This window comes from Rutilus rutilus, assembly GCF_951802725.1.
Source record: "Rutilus rutilus genome assembly, chromosome: 17".
Lineage (NCBI taxonomy): Eukaryota > Metazoa > Chordata > Actinopteri > Cypriniformes > Leuciscidae > Rutilus > Rutilus rutilus.
In genome coordinates, this window is record NC_140230.1 from 19,384,523 (window position 1) to 19,396,730 (window position 12,208).

The 12,208-nt window shown below is 39.0% G+C and overlaps 1 protein-coding gene across 1 annotated transcript in view; it reads left to right on the forward strand.

The window, feature by feature from the left end:
* Positions 1 to 5,225, forward strand: part of efna3b (ephrin-A3b) — a 54,898-nt gene extending 49,673 nt beyond the window's left edge. Inside the window, exons 4-5 of the mRNA XM_084385029.1 lie at positions 994 to 1,071; positions 4,211 to 5,225. Of these exons, the coding sequence (XP_084241155.1) occupies positions 994 to 1,071; positions 4,211 to 4,332 (200 nt within the window). The 3' untranslated portion in view covers positions 4,333 to 5,225. The remainder of the gene's footprint in view (positions 1 to 993; positions 1,072 to 4,210) is intronic.
* Positions 5,226 to 12,208: the final 6,983 nt, after the last annotated feature.

A 12,208-nucleotide genomic window follows, 5' to 3' on the forward strand; every position in this document is an offset into this window, starting at 1 on the left:
GAAGCTGAAGTGCAGAATGATGTCATCAAAATCATTGATGCATATTGGCGGAAATGAAAAACTACATTTTGAATGGTTATATCTTCTAAATGCAAATTTTGTCTTTGTTTTGGAGCAAACTAGCTTATAGATTACCTTAAGGCTAGCATATTCATGCTATAAGCCAAATAACTAAAAATCTAAATTCATGAGGACTCTAAAACCAAGATTTGGATCCACTGAGCTAAAAAAAGAACGAAACAAAATGCAGTAGTTTTCCAATGCATTTTTAAAAGTAGGACTCAAACTTTATGCGCCGTCTTAAAAATCACAACGCTTGTAATGGGACACTTAAAGAAATTTTTTTTTTTTTTGCTAAATTAAAGCAATGCTAAATACAAAAGCTAAAAATATTATTTCAGAATATTAATTGGATTTTTCACAGTACATTTGTTCTGAAGGCAAAACAATTTATTAAAATATTACCTGACAATTTGTATTTTTGTCTACCCACTAAGCATTTTACAATAAATACCTAAAATAAATATCAAAATAATATAGTTTCAAAGCAGATTAACAGAGAATAACCCAAACTATTCTTGAAAGAAATATTTTGGGGGTTTTTTTTCACAAAACTATTTGCAGATTATTATTATTATTATTATTATTATTTTACTGTTAAAATGAATGGCAGTCAAAAGAATAAAAATATGAAATAATCATTGTCATCATTTTGATAGCCCTAAAAAATTCGATCAAATTTTCCTTGGGTCCCCTAGTGCTCACTCCCTTGACTGTTGGTAATTGTTAGTTGTTAGACAAGTTGTCGACCTAGTAGACCATTGTTTCGTGATTTATAACGCATCCCTTTGATGTAAGTAGCCTCCATCCAGTGCTGTATGACCCGGAGGAGCTTACAAATAAATTCCCAAGGCCTTTGAGAGCATGCATAAGATCCTTCAGAGAGAGGGGAGAGTGTGTGTGTGTTCTGATTCTCCTTTCATGTCTTCCCAGCATCTGATTCAGATGATGAACCCCAGCCCACAGAGCCAGACTACACTCTAAGACCTAACATCAAAATCGATGACCTCGGTGAGTTACGCGCACACCAGACGGACCACACTGACACTTATACATATGCATATAAATCACTGACTAAGTTGACATTTACACCCAAGGTTTCTACGCCCAGATCTGTGGCATCCACGCGGCTCTTTCGTAATTGCACAGCAAGCTCATAAATCATGCGTGTGCGTGTAAGAGCGGATTTATTTTTATAAATCAAATTGGGTGTGAAGTTAAGAAGCTAAATCCACTTCATGTCATTTGAATGTGTAATAAAAATGCATATGAGATCAACTCTAATTTGCTTTTCCTGCGCACACGGCGTATCCCAAACAAACACAGTAGCCTATATCTGCTAACACACATCTTATGGGCAATGACTGACACTAATGAAGCCACAAGCTAAAAGGCAAACGAAGCGTGAGCTGCCTGGCTATAGTTAGCTTGATTAGCGCCGAGGCTAGTGTTAGCGCTGATTAGCAGTGGCAGAACTAGCCCTCCAGTTCCCAGCCGTACAGTCACATCCTGCACTTCCTCACCACCGCGGTAACCTGACTCAAGGACAGCGACGACCGCACCATTTAAATGAGAGAAAATAAATTGATTTGACTTCAAGTGTTTTTAAGGAATAAAGAGGCATCGATCTGTTCGTGTTTTTTTTCCCGAGCGTGTGTTTTGAGACAGATGGATGTGTTTTGGGTCGTCTCTGGGTCAGAGCCACCCAACGATTTCCAATAACTGGAATCTGAGTACCGGCTCTCTCCCGCTTGCTCCGATCAGGGGTTCAGTTTTCAAACAGGCCAGAGAGGGGAAGAGAACAACCGCAAGAGGCCAGCCGGGTCTCGGGAAGCCACACGTTTCAGTAGTGCTCTATACATCTGTGTCCAACAGACAAAAGAAACCCTGTCACTGCTCTAGGATTAGTATTGACCAACTTAAAAAAAACAATGGAAATTATACATTTCTAAAGTGCACTTCTACAAACAAATCAAAAGTTACTCACAAAACTGCCACATTAAACTCTAGAATGCTGCAAGTGCTTTTAAAATAAAAGAAAAAAATACATAAGCACTTACTAATTTAAATAAAATTGGATTCTGAAGTCGTTAGAAACATAAATTCTCATTTGCAGGATTCTAAATGTCAGTTCTGTAAATCTGCTGGAGCAGTTAGTCCCAATAATGGCAGCGTGTTTTACGGCACGAAAGGAATTCATGATATTAGTACAGAGCGACTCGGCAATCACAAATACAGATGCAAGAAACACAAAGGCAACTTTTATTTGGCCTTTGGGGAATAATACAGAGCAAGAAGAAGATGTGTGTGGCATTGTGCTCATATACCATTCTCTTTATATGCTTTTTCTAACAATAAAATAAACCATTTCCTGCTTGTATTAAGGGATATTGGTTAATTCTTCAGTTAATGCAATAGACATCCTACACTAACAATGAACAATACTTTTACAGCATTTATTCATCTAAAATAGTATTAGTTTGTATATATACACCACCTTTCAAAAGTTTGGTGTCTATGTACATTTTTATTAAATGCTTTTTAAGTCTCTTATGCTCACCAAGGCTGCTTTTATTTGATCAAAAATACAATAAAAACGGTAATATTGTGAAATTATTACAATTTAAAATAGCTGTTGAAAAAAAAAACATTTTAACTTTAAAATGCAATTTAATCTAATAAATATGCTGATTTTGTGCCCAAGAAACAGTTTTTATTTGTTTGTTTATTTATTTATTAATTATTACAGTTGAAAACAGTTGTTCTGCTTAATATTTTTGTGGAAACATGATTCTTTGACCACATTTATGTGAAATATAATTTTTTGGTAACAATATAAAAATCAGTACTGTATCTTTTGATCAGTTTAATGTGTCTTTGCGGTCTTTGCTGAATGTGTCTATATTTCACATTCGAAATTATCTATATATTTTAACATTTTGTTGTAGAAATCAACATTAGCTAATGTATTATAAACAAATGTGAATTAACAATGAACAACCGTTTATTTATTGACATTGACCCAGATTAACGAATGCTGTAAATTGTTTTTGGTTTTTTATACCTGAATGCAAACTGAAACTTATGTTAACCATTTGAACCTTATTGTACAATATTACATCTGACGCAAAGTTCTTAGTGTTCCGTAATGTGAGATTCGACTTCCCGTTCAGGTCACTGATAGGACAAGCTCATCAAATATCTCTGTAATCCATTCTCCAAACGAAAAACAACTTCACAAAGTCAGATGACACGTCAAAGTACAAATTGGTCATGTGATTGTATCTGGCCAGAGTTGTCATGTTGGCACAGCGTGTTGAATTCCAGCAGGTAAACATGTTCCAGAACATCCCACACAGCTCTTCTCTCCTGCCTGGCATCCAAAGACTCCTGTCAATCAAACATTGCCCTGCCATAGTGATTATAATGCACTTTATTTGCACAGTGACTTGTACACTTTTAATCTGACAGGTATTATTTAACAAAAGGAATATAAAAAGCAAAAGATTTAAACAAGAATGATAATAATATTAAGTCTCATAGTTAAATACTGTTGTGATTCAAATGTTAATTTAATGCTATCTGCGTAAAAAGGTGATAAAAGGAAAATTAGCACCCCCGATGTCTCTGGAAAAACTGTCACATCCTTTGTCTGAGTGGTGTAACATCATATTATTCTGTAAAAAACACACTCGTGTGTGCGTGTCTGGAGATGTTTTTTCTTTTGGCAGCCAATTTGCGTCACACACTGTTCCTTTTCACCTGTAAGTGAAGACGTGTGTTTATAAACTCGTCTGTCTATCACAGAGTCCCTGAGCTGGAAGACATGGCTCGCAGTCGCAGACACCAACAAACCGGTTATGTTAGATGTTCGTCTCCGGTGATGATGTTGCAAAATTCCATAGGTTACTTGGGCACATCGGACATTCCTCTTGTAGCTGATAATAATAGTTAAATTTTGTGTTCACAATGAAGCTTGTCTACTCCACGCAAACACAGACATCTTCAGAGCATACCTGGCTGAGTCAACGCGTTTTATTTTGAACTCCTTCCCTTAGGCCTCAGCTGGTTTTCTATACCTTAGTGAGTCACGCAACAATGGTGTCTAGACCAGCTGGTAATTTTGATCTGTCTGTCTGTCTCTCTCTAGATGACTATGATAATCCCGAGGTCCCTAAATTGGAGAAGAGCATCAGCGGTAGCAGTCCATCCAGAGATCGCCTTCTCCTAACCGTGGCATCACTTTTCTTCATCGCCCTCTCTGTCTCCTAGCATCCACCTTTTATCCGTCACCACACCAACGAGGCCTTGGGGGGGAGAAAGGAAGGATCCAGGGCCGATAAGTTTGCCGATTAAAAACTGGGAAAGGAAATAAATGGAACACTTGATGCTGCAGCAGCTTACGAAGTGTCAAGCACCAGCCCACAATTCAACAGTTGTTTTCATGTCTTAAATAAGCGACATACTTTTCATGTCGTGCAGACGATACTAATACAGATTTGAACACCATAATGAGAACTATGCCATTTCGGTTTCAATAGTGCAGATTGTATGTGTGTGTGTGTGTGTGTGTGTGTGTGTGTGTTTATGTGTTTGTGTGGCGCCTTCGGTGCTTGGGGGCGGAGTGGATCTTTCCTTCGCTCTGAAGGTTTGATGGCTCCATTATCTGTGAATTGGCAGGTTAAGAGTTTAAAAGCGTCTCAGATTCTGTCTGATGTGATCTGAAAATGAAAGCGTCGAGGAGCTCAGGTTACTCTTCGCTTCGAACCCGGCAAAATATCTGAACCACCGTTTAATCCAATTCCAAAAGTGTTTGTTTCTCTCTGTGTGTTTCTGTTGCCAGAGAGACGTACAAACCGCTGGATGATCATGTAATAGCCGTCAGGGATGAACAGCAATATTCATTTGATGAGTTTAAACAAGTCTATAATAGAAATCTCAAAGACTCGAAATCAGTTCATTTTTTACTTTTTTATTGACGAGGCGACAATTTATAAAGCGTTAAAAAAAATCCAATTACATTTGATTCTTATTTGAACGTAACATGGTCACACATGAAAGCAGAGGCCGATATGGTTGTTCTGTGATGCAGAAAATTGAGAAAGAAGTGATTTCGCACGAGCGCCCGCACAAACGCATTAAACACAATGAGACAAACAGAAGCCAAATAGCTTTTTGTTGTTGTTTTCTTTCCTTCTTTCTTTTGATAAAAGGTGCTTTAAGTGTGTGAGTGAGACTGAGTGACTGAGTCTGAGTGAGTGAGTGAGTGAGTGAGTGAGTGAGTGAGTGAGTGAGTGAGTGAGTGAGTGAGTGAGTGAGTGAGTGAGTGAGTGAGTGAGTGAGTGAGTGAGTGAGTGAGTGAGTGAGTGAGTGACTGAGTGAGTGACTGAGTCTGAGTGAGTGAGTGAGTGGGAGTGAGTCTGTGAGTGAGTGAGTGAGTGAGTGAGTGAGTGAGTGAGACTGAGTGAGTGAGACTGACTGAGTGAGTGAGTGACTGTGTGTGAGTGAGTGAGTGAGTGAGTGAGTGAGTGAGTGAGACTGTGTGAGTGAGTGAGTGAGTGTGACTGTGTATGTGACTGTGTGTGTGTGTGAGTGAGTGAGTGAGTGAGTGAGTGAGTGAGTGAGTGAGTGAGTGAGTGAGTGAGTGAGTGAGTGAGTGAGAGAGACTGAGTGAGTGAGACTGAGTGAGTGAGTGACTGTGTGTGTGAGTGAGTGAGTGAGTGAGTGAGTGAGTGAGTGTGTGTGTGTGTGTGGGAGTGAGTGAGTGTGACTGTGAGTGAGTGAGTGACTGTGTGTGTGTGTGTGTGTGTGTGTGTGTGTGTGTGTGTGTGTGTGTGTGTGTGTGTGTGTGTGTGTGTGTGTGTGTGTGTGTGTGTGTGTGTGTGTGTGTGTGTGTGTGTGTGTGTGTGTGTGTGTGTGTGTGTGTGTGTGTGTGTGACTGACTGACTGACTGACTGAATGGGTGAGTGTGTGTGAGAGAGTGAGTGAGTGAGTGGGTGGGTGTGACTGACTGATTGATTGTGAGTGAATGGGTGAGTGTGTGTGAGAGAGCGAGTGAGTGAATGGGTGTGACTGACTGATTGTGAGTGAATGGGTGAGTGAGAGTGTTTGTGAGTGAGAGAGATAGAGCGTATGTGTGTGTGAGTGCATTAGCTCAGTGATGCTGGAATAATCTCCTCTAGACTTTATGGACTTGAACCGGAGATGGACACCTACACAGACACTGTACATAAAACACATGCATTTATTTATGTGTGGATATTGTGGACGATCTCCGCACTGATACCCGTTGGATTCGGAAGAACTCCAAACCATCTTCAGCGGGATTGTTCCAGTTCGAACCGGTTGTCACTGCTTGCTACTTGACTACTTTTGGTGGTGATCAGCAAGACCAAATGAAAATTGAGGGGTCTGGTGGTTATAATCCGTTTCTACGGCAACAGTTATTCAGCTATACACACACCTAAAGGCACTAGAGTCCAGCAGGAAATCAGAACAACACACATGAAAAGAAATAACAGCAATTACTGGCAACATTTCTGGTGACACTTTTGCCAAGAGTAATACAAACACACAATTGCTACTGGGTGGGTAGTTATTGCATTCTTACGTGCTGTTCAAGGGATAAACGGCAGTGTATGCATAATCATTTTACAACAAGGTTCAAAATTAAAGTTCTAACTCTTTTTACATAGACTAGGACCTTATCACGATGGTAACGGCATCATATCATGGCTCATGATAATAGCAACCAGCGCTGCTTCTCGCTCTAGAGACATGCAAATACTGCTTAAACTAGCAATGGCATGTGGTTTAGGAGAAATGATGTGTGGTAGAGGTTTTCTAACTTAATTCATAATGGACACCTTCTCTCACACCTACAGGCTGTCTTTAAACAACTGATAAAGCCGTTTATTGTATCATTCTGCTATAATAATAATTTCAGTTTATGTGGAACATTACGTCTACTTTATATTCCATTACTATGGCTGCTGTGATTTCACCGATTTAGAGCAACTTCAGAACAAACTGAACACTAATTTGAATGCTCGGAATGATCATTTACAGACTTGAATCTACATTTAATTTGTTTCATGTTGTCTTTCAAAGTCGTTGGGTTGAGGATAAGTAGTTTTTTTCTGTATTTGGGTTTCGGGGGTTCGTTTTTTTTTTTTGATGGAAAAATGTAATATTTCAGAAGAGTGGATCAGGCAAAGTATCACTCTTCAAATGTTGCACTTACAAAAACTTGGACACGAGAATTGTGTGTGCGTGTGTGTGTTAGACTGCAATTCTTAGAACTTGATGTTTGTTTTAAAACTAGCCTAAATGGCCTTTCAGTGTGTGTGTGTGTGTGTGTGTGCGAAAGAATGAGAGATCAAAAGGTAATAAAGCTAGAGGATGGTGTGAATGCGTGTGTTTATGCAGGTTGTTTTCCATTGTTTATTATAGGCATTTTCTGTGTGAGTGGGTGCGAGTCAAAGAAACTGTATTGTTTTGGAGGAAACAACAAAAGCATTTATTAGTGTTGGAAACAACCAATTACAATCATGTTTACCTTCAACTGGAATGAATTTAAAGAACTTGAAAAAAGAAACTGTAAACTGAACAAACCATAACAAAGCTTATAATAATAATAATCATGCAAAAAAAAAAAAAAAAAAACACCAAGCCTTTGATTCATATTTGTTACACAACAACACAGTTTATGAACTCGTCTTTTGGGGTATTGAAATGTCCTTCTGAATTTGATCACTGTCAGATGAAACCAAAGGACTAAATCGAATAAGAGTAGCCTACACAAACATTACCTCCCCCTCACTCTGATTCCCCATCTGAAAAATAAAATGTAGTTTCAGGTTTCCCACTGCTGTCATCAAAAACAAGCCATACTTTTCCAATCTTGTAATCTCTTGTATTTTGTTCAATCTATCGTCTCTTTTGAATCTATTATCATAGTGTTGGTTATCTCTGCGCAGTGTGCGATGAAAGGATTACTATCAGGCCGACCTGATGCTGGGACCCTCTTATCTAATCACTTCTTTATGAAGATATTTCTACATATCAATCCACATTGCGGGGCTTGGCATGTCACTTTTTAAAAATAAGACCCATCCAAGCAATTTTTACATCCTGTGCAATCTTTCATGGGCCAACTTACACAGATAACTACATAATTGTCTGTGTGCAAGATTATCCTACTATACCAGTTTATTTATACAAAGTGATGTGCAAATTTGGTTTTTCTTTTTTATAGAATAATTTATCTCATAAATTCCAACCAGCCTTTTGAAAGCAGAATGAAAATTTAAACAGTATCAATAATCAATTCAATAAGTGTTTTTGTATTTATTTAAAAATGTTTCTAGTTATTTAGTTGAGTTATAGTCATTTGCTTTATTTCTAATTTAGACTGCACTAAAAATTAATTTTATAAAATACTACAATATAAAATAACTGCAATGTAACGTCTCAACAATCAACTTTATCGGCCCTGTGTGGACGTAATAGTTATCGATCTTGGTGTGGAGTCTGTGGACGGGCCGTAACTCTAATAGTTAGGCTACAGAATAGATGTTGCTGAATTGAATTACAATAATGAGATTTCTCTCATCTTAATAGAGTGGAGCTTGATTCAGAGCGATGTGTTGAGGCACAAACTTGTATAGCCTATGATGACTGACGTTCTGTTAATGACTCTTTGTGGCTTGGCGCGTGAGTAAACCGTCTGAACACGCTGTAACAATAACGGCGATTGATCCACCAGACACCCGGCCGCTGCTTTCTGCTACCGGCCACACCGAGCAGACGGTGACTTCATCTGCTGTGGGAACAGGACAAAGGCGCCTCGTTAAATCAAATGATGGAGCTAATGAGTAAAATTCCCCATGTTACTAAGTAGACCAGTACAATGGCGTAGACAGGTCTAACAACTGAACATCTGTAGGCCACTGTGAAGTTAAGTGATTATGAGTGGAAAACCTCAGTAACAAAAAAAGTTATAAATAACTGCAAAGTTTAGTAAAAGGAGTCTATCAGCATCTCCCTGCTGGTTAAATTCACCATGAATTCAAAATTGACGATTCTTTTTGAATATTATGAAATATTATATTATATATATAATATATTTATGAAATATTACAGTAGGCTAGCATCAGCATTTACTATATATTTTTTTTAAATGAATGTGCCCTCGTTGATTGACGCAAGAGCAGTGTGTTTCTCATGATATCACAGCGCAGCAAACCACAACAAAGATCCAATCAATTCCCGATGGAGAAAATCAAGTCCCTCCCAACATTTTTTTCTTGTTCGAGAGGCCGTTTCACGCGGATATATCACAATAGGGAAGAAAAGACTATCGCAGCGTTTGTTTCATGTCGACTTTAATCGCTCAGCTGCTGCAGGACCTAGCAGAAGTAGCCTACAACCTTGAGGTAGGCCTAACTATCTTTGCTCATAGCCTACAGTCAGTTCTGGTATCAGACAAGATATATATCCCCCCTCCTCGATGCCCGATCAAAAACCTATCGTGTTCTACGAATGAAAAGACCAGAATGCTGTTACCTCATTAATCAAAGGCTAACTGAAAACACAAAGGAAGTAAACAATTATGGTGACAATCTTAGCTTCGTACTGTAGGCTAATGTGATGTATCCATTTCAGGCTTTTAAATGTATTTATTATTTTTTTAACAAAAAGCAAATGTTTATTGGTAAATGTGATATAGCAAGGACAATGTCCAAAAAAAAAATCAAAAATCAAAAATTAAATTGACAAACAATGCAAGTTGGCTTTCAATGAATCCTTGGCATGACAAATAACATAACAAAAGAACACAAAACACGTCATAGAATTTGAATGTCCTTCCTGTGTGTTTTAACCTATTCAACACACCTTTTTTCTTCCATACAAAAAAACAACAGCAAAACTTTAGAAAAGATTCTTTCAAAGCAAAACTCAAGGTAAAAACATAAAAACAAGGTACCTCTCTCCGGCCTGAAGGTTAGTACTCCACAAATGTGTTCCAAAGGGTATATTGAAGTATTTTAAGGGGCAGCAATAAACAATGTACAACTGAAAAATTCCCTCTAATGAAAATAAAATGTTAAATAAGACAATGTAACGGTAACATTGTCTCCATTTACATGAGATATAATTAAAATATGGTTTCTTCAGAGCATAAATGATACTGTAAAAATGAGAGGAAATAAAACAAACTTCTTTTAATCGATTGATGTGCTTGCTTCGTGATCAGTGCAGCTTCGGTTTGCCATTCAACTAAAACAAATCTCTCTGACCTAAAGGTTAGTACTCCACAAATGTATTTCAAAGGGTATATTAAAAGTAGCTCTATATTTTGAGATAAAATGTCAAATAAGACAATGTAATATTGTTTTCATTTGCATGAGATATGATTACAATAAGTTCAGTACAACTTCAGTGCATAAATCATATTGTAGAACTGCACAAAAATCAAATAAAAAAAATGCTGACAAATAAAGCATGCATGTCACGATGTTCATGATTGCGTTGTGATTAGTGCAGTTTTGGTTTGACATTTATTCAGTTCCACTTCCAGCCCACACCACGTTTCTGTGGTACCATGCCAGTCTTTGGAAGTTGCAAGTATATAGACTCTAGCACTACCCAAATCAAACCAGAGTTTGCAGTCTTGTAAACGTGCACAAGGTAGATGACGTAAACAAAAGCATTGGAGCTGCTGTTGTTACTCTGTACAAACGCTTTCAATGTGAATACTCTCGCGCGTCTGCGGTGGCGATGTAGCAACGCTGACGCGAAGCTCAAGCTTGCGGTGTGAAACGGCCGTAATTGTTCACATTCCAACTGGCTTGTGACACGTACTTCTGCTGTGTTGGGGTTAATTTCGAAAAGCTCCTTAGGGACTGATCCACCAGTGATATTGTACTGTTATGTCAACTCCGCATTACTCCCACTGTCTGCATCTGTGGCTACACATCCAAAACCTTGTTCACCTGGCTGATTCTCCTCAGCAAAGTCTATCACGTACAAAGTGGATTAGAAGACCGGGGAGTTGTCATTCATGTATGTCACTTGCACCTTCAGGGAGTTTGTGCTTGACAGTACAGGCCGGTTGCCAGAATCCACTGCCACAATTCCAATCCTGTAGTCTTTGATCCCCTCATAGTCCAGTAGTGTACTGGAAGAAGTACTTCATCTTGCGGTCATTACTGTTTTCACAAGCTAAACGCAGCTGGAATGGGATGTCCCCAGTGACCACACAGGTCACAACTGCATTTTCACTCTCCTCACAATCTGATACATCCACCAGAGCCACAGCTGTGCCCACAGGCATGTTCTCCGATATTTTAGCGACGCCATCTTCATGCTTCACAAGGCCGATGCCCTGGATCCTGATAAAGGCTGTGTTGTCATTCTGATTTTTCACTCTGATACAAGGACTTTGGAGCTTTCCAATTGGGGACCGTTGTCTTTAGCTTGGACGTAGAACTTGAGAATGCTGATTTCTATGATCAACAGAGCCTTTGACAAAAATGGTGCCTGTGTTGTGGTTGTGGACTACTGGTAATGCTTGTTCTCCGTTAGGCCCCATGTCAGAGTCACTGGCCTTACTTTGTAGAACAGAACGACCCACTGGGCTGTTTTTTGGCAGTTCACCATCATAGTGTGACTTCTCAAATTTAGGTTCATTGGCATCTGTAATGGTGATCCTGATCAGGGCATAACTCTAGCGGGGTGGAGGGCCACCATCAACCACCTTTATGTTCAGGTCGTATGAATCTTGATGCTCTATTCAGATTGCCCAGTACAATGAGCTGCGGCAATTTGTCATCCGAGTCTTGTTCCACTTGCAAACTGAAAAGGTCTGCACCTTCAGGCTGGTCATTAGTGTGTAATCAGCAATGCCGTTACTTCCAGAATCTTTGTCGCTGGCCACCAGAGTTGAGAAAAAGTCTGTAATTGACACCTCAAATTTGAGGAAACAAGGATTGCCCTTTAAAAGGCTGTGATAGTCTTTGAAAGTCTCACAATCAATTGGGGTCTCTGTGGTTTAGAACAACAGAGGATAAGCAAAATGCATCCTAGCATGGCTTGACAACATCGCATTGGCAATTAGCTCAGCCTCAGTAGTTTCTGGTTTCTT